We start from the raw sequence: 15,253 nt of genomic DNA, 5'->3' as shown, positions 1-15,253 counted from the left end.
TGATAAGGTCGTTTTATTAATTATCATAACCACACTAACACGAGGATACTCCCTAATTCCTGATGTTGGCGCTGAAATGATGCAAAGTTTCTAATTAATCGATAAAAAATTGTCGCTTGTAAAATCTCACATTTAGAATAAAATGTTACAAATAATAAAAAAATTCAGAAAATTTTAAAAATTATCCATATCAATGTTGATTATATCACGTAAGATAGTTGGCATAATTAGATTGTCATATCAGTAATTTTTGACCTAAATTGGCCAGAAAATTAAATCGACAAATTATCAAAATGTTTGGAATTAAATTGGCACAAATGAAATGTTTAGAACTGAATTGGTATAAATGCAATAGGCTTAGAAGTAAATTAGCCAAATTGAAATATTAAGATTGAACTGGTACAAATACAATAGATTAACTTTTCAAGTAATTTTCCTCAAAATCTCAATTGGACAGCCTTCACCGTTAGCATGCTTGGGTGGAGGAGTAAAGCAAGTTGACTTCCAGTCCAGAGCAGATCAAAGTAACAAATCGATAGGTTTTTCTTGTATTTGATTAAGGGGGAAGTTTCACGGCATGCGACGGATTCAACGCGTTCGCACCTATTCCGTGATTCATGTGGCTCCCTGAGTACTTACGAGGAACCAAATTGGCATTCTCCCCGTGGCCGACTGCTGTTAGAATAATTTCCAAGTATTTCTGTTGAATTCTAAGGCAACCCAATTTCTACCAGGTGTCTGAGAATCGAAAGTGAATGAACTACAGTTGATGGCTACGCCTCCACCTCCTCTCTCTCTCTCTCTCTCTCTCTCTCTCTCTCTCTCTCTCTCTCTCTCTCTCTCTCTCTCTATTTTGCCCCCTTTGATGCATCCGTATTCTTCTTTGTTATTCTCCTACCGAGGTCCATGCCCCTTCAGGAGTAATCGAATGAAGGGTGGTTTGCAAATTCTATGATGATGATGTTGCCATCAATTATAATGTAATGGCGTTCCATCTCGACGAGGAAATGAAGGGAGGTTTCATGCGACCGCCTCATTGGAAATGAAGTCCCCCCTGAGAGTGGAAAATTCGGTTTTCACTCTACATTAGATTTAAGGAAAATTACCAAAAAATTCTAAACTAATTATAATTGTATCAATTCAGTCATAAACCTTTTTATTTTACTATTTAAGTCGTAATAAACTTTTTGCATTTATACCAGTTCAGTTCATCTTACCAATTTTGACTAAAAATTGCTAATATGGATACTGGCCGTCCTACGTGGCACATCCGATACTGATATGGATAATTTTTAATAATATATCAATAATTTTTGAATTATTTATTTATTTACTAATAATACTAAACATTGGCTAGATGACAATTAAAAAAATTAGGATTGAGCTGGTACAATTGCAATAGGTTTATAACTTTTCTTTTTTTTAATTTTCACCCTTTAATTTTTTTTTTTCCTTTTTTTTCTTACTATCACTTCTAATGAAAAATAAACTCCACTAGCTAAATGAGATGATTAATAAGTGTGTGCAGTCCAAATCTTAAAAATTAACGACTGCTCTGTGTGCTAAAAATTAGTCTAAATAGTACCAAATTTCATGTGTCAACAAGTTGAAATTAATGTAGGCGTAATAAAAATATCCCCGTTTGCTAGACTAGTATCAATATTGAAAACTTATACATAAGAGTTGCAAGGTAACGAAAAAGAAAGTGATCCATTGCACAGTTGTTCGTGTAGTGTTTTTGTTGGATGTAAGCTCTAAATTACCATGTAATAATTACATGTTAGGGATTTCAATTGTGTTGTCAATCTTATTATTTAATTAATGGCAAAGATATATATATATATATATGATTCCATTAGATCAGCTGTGACTGGACCTTTTTTTGAAATGTTAAGAATATGCATGATGGGTTCACAATTAGATTGAATCTTTAAACCATTTTTAGTTGATGGATCATTGAGTGGATATTAATAATTCTGTTGATACTGATGTGTTCTTAGTTTCATCATTAAGTATTGGATGCTTAAGGTAATGACGAGTCATGAGTCATTAGATATTATGATGCTTGAGTTAGAACACATGTACTCATAGCAGACAAGTTCATTAAACGTAACACGTATAGAACAATTAGTGACATGGAAACTTTTGGCGTGGTCAATGTTTAATAGTTCATGCTTTGATCTTGTTTAAATAATCCTTAGACCTAAAACACAATATTAACTTGTTTGTTGGACAGTTATGGTTCACAGGTTTGCATATTAGCGGCTTATTGATCTGTCTCTGTACCTAATGGTCAAAGTTAATTCATATACGAAGTTACACGTTTGCGCAGTATGATATCTGTCTCTTTCATACATGTAGGGTACAATAATGATATCCTATACGATCTAATTATAACACTGCATTGAAATCTTCGGCCGAGGTTATAACTGAGAATGAATTGTTTAGGTCTTGTATAAATGCAAGTTAATCAAGTTTTTGCAAATGATTGAATTTGTGACTTGACATATATTCCATGATCGTTAAGATAGAGGGATTGAATTACATTATAGCCAAAGTTAAGAGGTTCATTACGTTCTCAAAGCATTCACACTGTTTGGGTAGTCATGACATATTACTAGATATCAATTATGGCTTGTAGAACCTAGAGATTGATTGGGACAATCAATTCTCTTGAGAGAACTAATATGTCAATACAAGTCTTATTACCAACTCAGTGATGAATCTAAGAATGTCACACATCATAACTGATTTACTTATTCTCTTATGGACATAGCCTACTCACAAGAGAATACAATCCTGAGAAAACGAAAATAGGATTTGTAGTGGTTATGCTAGCCCACATGCGCGACTTTTCCTTGGCCTCCAAATAGAGACTGCTTGTCAGCCACCAAATTCATTTTCATTTTTTTACTCATAATACTAAAAATTTTAGGGTGGCAAAATGTTAATGCACAAGTTTAATATTGTGGTAAGTGCAGAGCATACTATCAAAATTGACAGGAACATTCCTAATTTTAAAGAATTATACCAGTTAAAAAAGAAGAGAGGAGAGATGTTTTAGGGATTCATAGCAAACCACATAATATTACTTTTGGAGAGGGTGTACTCCGCCCCTTAACATTTATGGGCATTGCCTTACAGGGGCAAACACTGAAAACAATCTTACAGACTCTTAGTAGCCGACAATATCCAATTATTTGACTCTTATAGTGACAGATGAAAATCTTGCTTCTAGCACACTCTTATTTTACATCTTTCGTTTCTGCTATAGTGCCAAATAGTGCCAAGTAGTAACAAATAATACAATCTTACAAACTCTTAGTGGCCGACAATGGCCAATTATTTGATTCTTATATTGACAAACAAGATCTTGCTTCTAGCATACTCTTATCTTACATCTTTCGTTTCTGCGATAGTTTCAAATAGTGCCAAACTGTACCAAATAGTATATACATCATGTCGAATAGTGTAATTTTTTTTTTTTTTTTTTGGATAGTTTTTCCGTTAACTCTAATTGTTGATTGAAATTGAAGTGCCATCTCTATAATTCTCCTATCGCTCCACAAAACACACACCCCCCCTGCCTCTCCAGTCTCCACAACTCTCCCACTAATTTCTATCTCCTTTTCACTTGCTTCCCATTGAAGGTTATGGCCAAGCCATCCAATCGCTCCCCTTCTCCACGCTTGCTTGCGGCCGCTCTCATGGCGGTGCTCGTGTTTCTCTCGGCAGATCGAGCCCAAGTAGTGGAAGCAGTGACGTGCAGCGCCACGGAGCTGAGCCCGTGCCTGCCCGCGATCACATCCTCTGCAGCTCCATCGGCTCTGTGCTGTAGCAAGCTTCGAGAGCAGAGACCATGCCTCTGCGGGTACATCAAGGATCCAAATCTCAAACAGTACTTCACCTCTCCCAACGCCAAACGGGTTGCTTCTACCTGCGGCGTCGCGTCCCCAACGTGCTAGTGTCCGGAACCTAGAAGCTCCCATGCTCGATGCCGAGAGAATATGAAAATAAGAATGAAGATGTAGTAGTTACTGATTAAATAAGCTGAAATAAAGAAACAAGCAAGATTGCTGTAATAATCATGTTTCAACGACATGATGTTGCCATGACCTATATAGTTGTGTCCTATGAAGTTGAAGAGACGACGTCTTATTTAGTGTTCTTCAGTTGCACTTCTTTTGAACTATTATAATTGGCCTTTTGAACTATTATAATTGGCTCTCTCTATCTCTACAACCCCCCCCATACAGCGATTTGGTAAGGCCTTCCGCGAATGAGTTTTTTTTTGGGGCCCCCCTACTCTACACTCACTGATTTGGTAGCCGAAACTCACTTTTGGCCCCCACCCCATCCCCCGAGAAGGTTTTGAATCCTCACCTCCCTTTTATGTTAGAAGGGTGGCCACCGGGGCGAATCCTATCTGCGAATGAGTTTAGTACTCACTTTTGGGGAAAGTCATTGAGAAAATGTAAAGGTCTTTGAGCTAAAGGGGTTTTTGAAAATGCAAATAGTGTTTGGTAAATCGTATTTGTGAAAGTCTATTATGAAGTATGTTTGAGCAAAATAGTCTTTGGACAAATTAACTTTGCAAAAGACTTTTGTTATTAAAAAAAAGGAAAAAAAAAGAAAAAAGAGAATTGGCTAGTTACTGCCTGCGAGGGGCAGGCGGTCCGGCAAGGGGCAAGCGGTTAGTGAGGGTCACTGCAACCAGATCGAGCGGCCTCGGCGACCTCCGCACAAAGGTCGCAGCATGGCGGGTCGCCTTGCCGGAAGGTCGCGTGACCCGCCGCACCGCGACCTCCATGCAGAGGTCGTTGGGGCCGCTCGATCTGGTTGCGGTGACCCTGATCGCCAAATAGGGCTTTTAAGGGTTTGTTTGGCAAACTTTGTTTCGTTCCCCAAAACAAAAATTTATGTTCTTTTGTTCTAAGGAACAAAAAAAGAATAGAAACACATTTGATAAAAATTTTTGTTCCCGGAACAATTCCGAGAAATAATTTTTCTCTCTCCTATTTTTTCTTCTCTTTCTTTCTTCTTCTTCTTCTTCTTCTTCCTTTTGGCCGGTCGCTTAGCCACCGGGTCGGGCGAGGGTCGGTGACCTTGCCTGAGCCTCGCCAGGCCACCACAAGGGCCGGCAAGGCTTCTCGCCGATGGCCTCGGTGGCCATGTGACGCTCCGGCGAGCTTGCTAGGAGCTCGCTCGCCCGGTCATTGGTTGCCGCCGTGGCTGGTGACCCGCCACAAAGAGAAAGAAGGAAAAAAAGAAAAAGAAAAAAGAAAGAAAAAAAAAGGAAAATATAATAAAATATTGAAAAATTAAAAGAAATAAAAAAATTATCCAAGTTTACAAAACACATTTCTATTTCTGAAGTAGAAATTTTTTGCGCTTACCAAGTGCATTTTTACTCAGAAATTATTCCCCGAATAAAAAAAAAAATTATTTCGTTCAAAAAAATTATTTCATGGAGCAAAAACGTTATTAAATACGCCTTAATTGTACCCATTTTTGGGCCAATTGATATGATCAATTTTGAGCTAAGCCTATCTCTTCATGGACTTCCTTTCTTTTTTGTTAAAAAAAAAAAATCCGACAGTCCATCCCTAAGACCAGCGTTCTCTAGTGCAATTCAAAGTTTTGACGGGAGTACAACTTGTCTATTAAAATTTCCTTCAGCAAATCTCACCTATCACGTTGTTCTAAAGTAATCCCTTATGTATTTGAAAATTTCACGTGACAGTTTAAAGTAATTGAACTTTATAGAAAGTTGATTGAGACGTTGACTAGCTCTCGAGCTTTGGCCCTTCCCAGCTATTGTTAAAAATCACGGGAGAAATAAGCCATGTGGTTGGCAAGAATTTCCGGGAGCAAATAAACATCAAGTTTGATAGCTATCGGTTTCTCAGGATATATTGGGGAATCCAGAGCTCCTCAAACGATTGCTCTTGTAGGATCCCTCGAGTAGCAGAATTTGGTCCACATGCTTTATGTATATTATTATGTAAATAAAGATTGGTATATGGACTCGATCTACTAATTGATATGGTAGAACCACATTGAATATTAAATATGTTAATTAAGTGGATGAGTACTTGATTTATCGAACGGCTTCTCATCACATGATGATCATTCATTCACTCGAAAAACATAGGACACACACAAAGTGATTGGTAAATGGTCATTGTAGGATCACTTATACGTTCATGGGTCCTCGCACATGGCGATCTGTCTTCATGCACGACATCTTCTTATCATGTGACCGCTTGTTGTTACTAATCTTTTGGGACTGCATTCATATTTTTGCCTCAATTTTGTGATCTGCTTGATGATTTACCATTTTATTTTGAGGAAAAATGAGGTTGTTGGGCGTTTATTCATTCATCGGGTGTTGCACATAAAACCTATAAATTTTTACCCTGCATATTCGGTAGATGTGTAAATAATCTAGGATCTTAAAGAGAGATAGAGAGAATCAATAAAAACTATATCATTGCTCAATTGACTCGACTTATAACTTCTTAGAGTCAAGAGTGTTTACATCCGAACGATAAGTATAGGAAATGAAGTAATTTAATGAGGAAATTGACTATTTTAGAAAGTAATGAAATATTAAATAATAGCTCTAATATCTTAGAATGTCTAACAATATTATCTAATGAGAGGAAACTTCACAGACACGCTCCGGGGAAGGTCCAAAAGTCAGGAGGATCATCCTCGATGAAATGGTCAGTTTTCAGATAGTTTTTACGCGTAGATGACTTCAATCGATTCAATCCCAGCATAGAGAAAAAAATGAGAAAGAGCAGGTCTTTATTTCCCACTTTCTTTTTGACTGCCATTGTTTCCGCGTTTTCGAGCGCTAAAAGTCGCTGGTAAAAATTCTGGAGTTCTCATTTGGGCTAGTCAATCAACTTCAATGCTTTCTTTTTGTGGTCGATGACAACTTTAATGTTTTTTTTTTTTTTTTGTCGAAAGGCAGACAAAACGTTGATTTGCGCATTTTTATTTTATCTTTAGCGACCACATCACTAGTAAATGTTGTCACCTCTACTTTCCATAGTTTTTTTTTTGGGCGGCTCTTAACAATTTTACACCTGTCTATTATCATAATCATATTGACACGAGAGTACCTTCTAACTCCTGCGTTTGGTGCGAGTCATTAAATGATTGAAAGAAATATATTCAATTAATAAAAAAATTATAGCTTGAAAACTCTCACATTTCCCCAAAGAAATTGCTTCATCTATGAAATGGAAAAAAAGAAGCCTTAACTTGGGCTGAATTTACAGATACCATAACTATGAAATGGAAAAAAAGAAGCCTTATCCCTTCTTTAGATGATAAAACCGCATGTAAATATTTGAGGGATGAATGTAAGGCCATTTAATTAGATTTCGACTTGTACACTACATGATTCATGAATTTAGCGGGCTATTTCAAAAAAAAAAAAAAAACTGTGATTTGACAATAATCTAATTTCAATATTTCTTACTAAAATAATTTATTATGTCTAAACAACAATATCACCCAAATAATATAAAAATTATTAGTTACCAAAAATATCTCTGCTCAAAAGCTTAATGGTCCCTTTGAAGAATGGTCTTTTCATAAGAGATATGTGCTCCGAAAGTCTTAAAACTTTTAACAAAGTGCAATCGAGTTCTTAAAATATATAAAAAAGTATACTCAAGACTTAAAACTTTTTAAATTTGTACAATTGAGTTATTTTGTTAACTCTGTCTATTTAGATTAATGAAAATTGTTGACATGGCTTTTCTAATAGTTACTCTCTTCTATATGGCGATGAAGTGACCAAAACATGGAACACAAGGCTAAAATGACACCATTTTGGATTAAATTATAATTTTTAGCCAAAATTTTAATTAAATTAAATAAAAATATTTTAGAAAATATAATAAAAGGAGGCAAGGGAAGGGCTGGCCCTTTTCGCCGCCCCCACCCTCGTCAAAAAGGGCTGGTGGGGGTCGCCGGGCCTCAGCCAGGGCTAATGACCTTCATCCAAATTTGGACACGGGTCACCAGGGCTCGACAGGTTTCATTGGCCCTCATCGGTTGGTGACGAGGTCGCGAGGGCCTCGGCAGGGCTAATGACCTTCATCCAAATTTGGACACGGGTCACCAGGGCTCGACAGGTTTTCATTGGCCCTCATCGGTTGGTGACGAGGGCGACAATGGCAAGGACAACGCCTTTGGTTTGTCCCCCCCCTTTTTGTGTGTGTGTGTTTTTTTAAAATACTTATCTTATTTTATTTAATTAGTATTTTGGTTTAAACAATCAGAATTTAATCCACATCATCGCCATGTTGGGATAGAAAATATTAAAAAAAGCGACAGTAACATTTTTCATTAATCTAAATGAATGAAGTTTATGAAAGAATTTGAGTGTACCAATTTGACAAGTATTATGATTTGATTGTATTATTTGTAAATTTTATAACTTAATAACATTTTGTTGATAAATTTTAAGAATTCCAGCACATATATCTCTTCTATATGCCTCTTATCGTCTTGAAAATCGTTACCACCATGCTTTCAGTTGGAAAGACGTTACTCTCTCTCTCTCTCTCTCTCTCTCTCTACATGGCATGCCCAATGTAAGGTCGAGGGCTAATAATAGGGTGTACGAAGGAACCGGAATTGCCTAGACCGCCTAAGAAACAGTGATTCTTAAGGAACCGGTCCAATTCTTGGTTCCTAGTTGCAAGTGTGGAACTGCCCACTTGGACAAGACCGATGGTATATAATATATATTTAATTTTTAATTTAAAAAATGAAAAATCCTAAATCCCTAGGCTACATGCTAATATGCCCACTTGTAACAAGTTTGTGAGTTTGCTCTCTTGCTTACACACTTTCTGACATACTACTATAGTTGGTTTATTAGCTCTAATTGGAAGTGTATTTGATGAGGTGATTCCGTCATGTAATTTTTTATTGCATATTATAGTGTTAACGCGTGGAGCTTGGTGGAACCAGTTCTATAGACTCACCCATGAATCGGATTGGACCGATGGTCCGGTTCCTAGGTAAATCCATGAAATTAATGAGCGGTTCTCGGTTCTAATTTTAAAAAATTGGTCTTTAGTGGGTGGTTCTCGGATCTAGAGTGAGAAATGTTCACTCGACCATGCTCACCCCTAATTGACAATAATGTCTAATGACAGATTTGCACACCGATGTAAGTGGCTGCAAATGAGTGGGTTAGCACAGCTGTGTATGACTGGAAGATAGAATGGGTTGACTCCAAGTCAAGAGTAGAAACCGAAATTTCTGGCGGCATTCGGGAAATTTCACGAGCTTTATCTAACCGTCTTCACATTGGCATTCTTGCCGTGAAGAGTAAAGCAAAGTAGACTTCCAGTTGAGCAGATCATAGGAAAATCCAACAAGTTTTTCCTGTATTTGGTGAAGAGGAAGTTTCCCGGCATGCGGACGTATTCAACGCATTTGCAACCGTTCTTCGTTTCTAGCTCTCCGAATACTTGCGAGAACCAAGCCGGCTTGCGCCCGCGGGCGGCTTCTGTTAGAATAATTTCCAACTATTCTGTTGAATTCGAAGATAACCATGTTCTATCATGTGGCTGAGAGTTGACCTCGAATGAAGTTAAAGTCGATTGCCGCGTTGTTTTGCCTACCGTGCATGTGCCTAGTCCTATCTTGCTCTATCTATTTTGGCCGCTTTGAAGCATCCATCATCTTCTTTGTTATCCTCCTGCTGAGGTCCATGCTCCTTCAGGAGTAATCGGATGAAGGGTGGTTTGAAAATTCTATGTAATAGTAACGATGATGATGTTGCCATCTATTAAATTCTAGTGGCTTTCCATTTGATAGAGGAAAGGATATTTTCCCTTCATTGAGGGAGATTTGATGCGATGGTCTAAGTCAAAATCAAGTTTAGTGAAAAAATTGAATTTTCACTTTTTTTAAGATTTAAAGCACTATGCTAATGATTTTTTTTCTTTTTCTATCAATCCCTCGTAATGAAAAATAAGCTCCATAGATGATGTCTGATGATTGATACATGTGTGCACACGAAGTCTTTAAAATTAATTCATGTTCTCTAAATGAAATTCAACTTCACGGGTCGGCACATTGAAATTAACACAGATGTAATAAAATCTCAATTCTGAAACTTATGAGTAAGGTTTGCAAGGCAATAACAAAGAAAGTGATCCTTTTCACGAAAGGAATTCTAATAATAAAAGCACTGACCATCTTTCGTTCTCTCTCTTTTTTTTTCTTTTTTTTCCTCCATGTATATTATATATTATTATTGTGGTTCCCATGGTCGAAGATGCCCCGAGAAACAAGGCGCTCATTAGGCAATAAATGTAGCCTTAAAAGGTAGAGAGCCGACAGCGATACAATTCAACGTCTACAGGTGGGGGTGGTCTATTCCTTGTGTACTAGAATGCCTGACACAAAATGCACTAGAGCCCAAAACACGTCGCAAGGATGCAACCAAGCCTCTATAATTGTATTATTAGCCTATTGTAATTTCTTTTCAAAATAAGTTATGCGACATTTAATTGAAGTGCCGTCCTTATAAATCCACTATCTCTTGCCTTGGCCACACAACATACGCCCCCACCAACCTCTCCAGTCCCCACGCGCTCTCTCCCCTGATTTCAATCTCCTTTCCACTTCGCTTCCCTCTGAAGATCATGGCCAAGCCATCCGATCCCTCCCCATCTCCACGGTTGCTTGCGGCCGCTCTCGTGGCGGTGCTTGTGCTTCTCTCGCCAGATCAGGCCCAAGTAGCGGAAGCGGTGACGTGCAGCGCCACGGAGCTGAGCTCGTGTGTCTCCGCAATCACGTCGTCCGCGCCTCCTCGGCGCTGTGCTGTAGCAAGCTGCGAGAGCAGAGGCCGTGCCTCTGCGGGTACATCAGGAATCCGAATCTGCGGCAGTATGTCACCTCACCCAACGCCAAGCGGGTTGCGCGCACCTGCGGCGTCCCGTACCCGACGTGCTAAGTCTCCGGAACTGGGAACCTCCACGTTCGATGCCGAGAGAATACGAAGATAAGGACGAGTATGGTTTACTAGTTAAATAAGTTGAAATAAAGAGACGAGCAAGATTGCCGGAGAGCAATCTGATTGCAATCAGATGATGTTGCAATGATCTATATAGTTGTACTCTATGAAGTGAAACCCTTATTTGGTGTTCTACAATTTGGTGTGCTTTAAAATTAGTTTAATTTTTTCTTTACTTTACGGTCTGGTAAGCCCTCATATGAATGCTGGTATTAGAACTCCCGACGAGTTTAATGCCCTCGTCGCTTCGGGAAGGTTTGGCTTTCGAGACAACACAGGTTGCTATCACGCCAGGGTTAACTCCAACCCATTACATGTTGGCACTACCAGTATTTTGCTTTCTCTTTGTTAATAGATCAATTCATCCCTAAATTGAACCGATTAACCTGCCGAAACAGAGTTTATAAATGATAAAGAATCGAGAACAAATAAATGATTGCAAGTCCTCAGCAATTCCCCTGAACCACGGTAATTAGCTCTGTTCACCGTATCGTCAATGCAAATATCCTCTCTCTCTCTCTCTCTCGTAGACTGACTGAACAGCAATTTGGTAAGGCCTTCTTTGAGGGGGTTCAATATTTTAATGGCTTGTCCAATGGACTCTCGATTGTTACCCTATTCTTGGCCAATTGACATGGAGAATTTTGAGGAGAACCTAGGGATATGAAGCAAAATTTTCGCAAATAAAACTAACATCCCTCTACTCCGATGAATGATTAGTGCTTGCTTAGATTAGAGCAGTTGATTAGACTATAATGCAAATGGACGATGAAGAATAAGTTCACAAAAAGGCGAACATGAAGAAATTGTTGAAAAATTTGGGCGTGGAAGAAATCGTTAGGGTAAAAAAGAAAAAAAAAACAAAGAAGTTATTTGAGAGGGATGTTGATAATTCTGTCTTTTTCAGTAAAACTGAAGCCAAAGAACAAATGGAGAAAAGGTAATAAATAACCTAAAATTATAGTGGGTTCCACAATGGATAGTGCGTTCAATTCAAGATTGTAAGAGTGTTGGGAGTCAATAGGGTGGAAAAAGCGCAAAATTTGATATCATTTATTTGATTAATTCTTCTGGCTCTATCTCTCTTCATGCATAGCAAATGTGCATGTGTACGCTAGATCCGTCAAATAGGTGTGTTGAGTTGGGTCGAAAATTGTCCGATCCAAATTGATTACCTGACTTGACCAATATTACTAAGACAACTTCATGTTGGATCAAATCTATGCCCAAATTGATGTAAGAGTGTGAAACGAGTGAACTTGAGATAGAATGAGGGCAAGAGAGAGTCAAAGAGGCAGATGGGTTTATATAAGTTGTGAACCCATTTAATACTTATATTATTTTGGGTATTATCATTGTAAATTTATATAATTCATTTATTGAATATAACTAACTCATATAACCAATCAATCCGTCCAATATGAGTTTTTTTTTTTTTTTTTTTTTTGTCGGTTTAACTTTACTCCTATTCTAATTCTCACTCTCAGATTTTTATTTTACCTCCTTATACAGCGTATGAGTCCAAACTCACACCTAAAACTAAATTATCCCTATCCCAACTCCCCTAAGAAATTGGAGATTCGAACCCCCCCACCTCCTATTTCCTATGTGGAAAGGGTGGGTTCATCATATATTAGTTAAGAAATGGATTTATAACCCATTTTGATAGGTCTAGTGTACATACACCAACACAAAGACACACAGAAAAGGAGACACACTCACATGTGCAATTCACTTAAATGTTCTACTCACTAGAAGCTTGGATCAAGAAAAGGTCAAGTTATCGGTTTTCATATAGGGAAAAAGCCACGAAAAACCCTGAACTTTGCCCAAAGTGACACATTTACCCCAAACTTTTTTTTGTGACGTGAAAAACCCCAAACTTTGCCATCCATGACACATTTACCTAAACTTTTTTTTTTTGTGACACAAAAAATCCTGAACTTTCATTATGTGACACATTCACCCCAAAATTAGAGGGCATTTTGGTCTTTTCATTTTTAAAAATTTTTAAATTTTTTTTTCTTCTCTCTTCTCTCCGCCGGCTGGCCGGCGAAGGGAAGCCGGCGTCCAGCGAGGGCTGCCCTCGCTGGTGTCGGGCTAGGTGGCCCTCGCCCGCGTCGGGCAAGGGTGTCCTTGCCCTCGCGAGATCCGGCAAGGGCTGTCCTCGCCCGACGCCGGCGAGGTCACCGGACGCCGGCTTCCCTCCGCCATGGCCGGCGGAGGGAAGAAAAAGAAAAAAAGAAAAAAAAAAAAAAAGAAAAAGGAAAAATAGAATAAAAGACAAAAATGTCATTGATGGGGTAAATGTGTCACGGTTTGGAAAGTTTGGGGTTTTCACGTCACAAAAAAGTTTGGGGTAAATGTGTCACTTTAAGCAAAGTTCAAGGTTTTTCATGACTTTTTCCCTTTCATATATCTAGATTTGACATTTGACACCTGTTGGTCATAAAAGCTAGGGGTTATTTAGAAAATGAAATTCGAGTTCAAGTTAAAATTGAAAGTTTTTCAAGTTGAGGGTGCAAGTAAAGAATTGTATAGGGTTTTTGAAGCAATTAAGCATTGAGATTATAAGCATGCTTGAATGTTTTTGTTCCCTTTGAAGAATTGTCTTTTGAATAATTATGCTTCTTACAGTCTCGAAAAATATAATCATCAAACTTCCATTGGCGAGATGCTGCTGTCCTCTCTCTCTCTCTCTCTCTGTCTCTCTCCGCCTGGAATGCCCAACGTAAGGTCGGGGACTAATGATGATAGATAATGAAATAGCATAGTTCGCCAATGAGTGGGTGGGAGCAAAAGTCTTCTCTCTCCACTCGTTTCTCTCCATCGTCTTCTTCAACGTTCAACCAAGAAGAAGGGTTTGAGCTAGTCCCACCCTCCTCTCCCTCTCTTGTTGATTTTGTTTGCATTTTATTGTTCTTTCCTTACTTTTTCTCTCTCTTGATTTAGATTTGGGAGCTCTTTTCTCTACATCTAGTTCTTGATTTGAGAATTCGAACTTTCTTGATCTAGTTATAGATTTGGGTGCTATTCCCAATCTAAATTTGGGAGTTTAATGAATATGCTCTTGGGAAGTTGATATACCCTTGCTCTGTTCATGTACAGGTTTTTTTGTCTCTTGCTTCAATGATGATCATAGAAACATTGACGTCTCTATAAGGCAATGATGTAAAAACAGCCGAGCCTAGGTGTTTATTAACAATTGGCAACGTCATAGTTATTGATGAAGGAATTTCCAGTGTATACTAGTGATCGGCAGTCAATTATTTTGCTAAATAGATCCGTTTTTGTGGAATGAGTATGCATTTAACTTTATTGGTGCTTCGTCGATCCTTATTGTTTTCTGAATTTAGGTTTGCTTCTAAGTATTTTTTCTGTTTCGATTTATTTTATCATGAAGATTACACACTTCTTATGTATTCTTTCGAGTAACGAAAATAATTTTCTTTTGAAAAAAAATAAGTGGGTTTGGGTTGGTCTTTTTTGACTGGGATGATAGAATGAGTTGACTCCAAGTCAATAGTCGAGCCGAAATTGCGGACTGCCTTCGGAAAATTTCATAAGCGTTGTCAGACCGCCTTCATCATTTCCCTTGAGTGGAAGGGTAAATTAAGTTGACTTCGTCCAAAGCCAAAAAGAAATCGGATCAACGTCCATATTTATGACCCAACTAATTAGAAAACTGATCGGAGGAAAGGGAAAAGTGTCATAAAAGTCCTAAACCTTTTGGCTTTGTGCCGATTTAGTCCTAAATATTTTTACGTTGTACCAATTTAGTCATTTCCGGTCAATTTTGGCCTGATTTTGTTGATCGGACGCCTGACCAACCGACGTGGCTGATCGGTCTTGACGTGTACAACTTTTAATAATATTTTAATATTTTTGAATATTTTTTATTTTATTTTTTCTTTTTTTTTTTTTTTTTTTTCTTCTCATCTTCTTCCTCCAGCCGGTCGCCGAGGTGATGGGCGGCGAGGTCGACCTCGCCGGCCACCTCACCAATGGCTGCGGGTGAGCCTCGCCCATGGCCGGCGAGGGTGAGCCCCGCCGGCTGGCGCGAGGCCGCCTAGACTCCTCCCGGCTCCGTTCTCCGATCCCAATCTCGCCCTAGAAATTTCCTCCCTCCTCTGCTCGTCATCGTCGTCATCTCTAGGGTTTACGGGAGCTCGGGGTGTCTTCGGTCGCGTGGCT

General features: G+C 38.5%; 1 protein-coding gene across 1 annotated transcript; it reads left to right on the top strand.

The window, feature by feature from the left end:
* Positions 1-10,597: 10,597 nt before the first annotated feature.
* On the top strand, positions 10,598-11,234 carry LOC104449669 (non-specific lipid-transfer protein 2). The gene is given in 2 exon segments (XM_010063903.3): positions 10,598-10,854; positions 10,857-11,234. Coding segments are annotated over 2 exon segments (309 nt in total). The 5' UTR covers positions 10,598-10,688; the 3' UTR covers positions 11,000-11,234.
* Positions 11,235-15,253: the final 4,019 nt, after the last annotated feature.

Source organism: Eucalyptus grandis, chromosome 6, assembly GCF_016545825.1.
Source record: "Eucalyptus grandis isolate ANBG69807.140 chromosome 6, ASM1654582v1, whole genome shotgun sequence".
Taxonomy (NCBI): domain Eukaryota; kingdom Viridiplantae; phylum Streptophyta; class Magnoliopsida; order Myrtales; family Myrtaceae; genus Eucalyptus; species Eucalyptus grandis.
The sequence above is the reverse complement of the archived record's forward strand: the minus strand, read 5'-3'. Positions and strand labels throughout refer to the sequence as shown.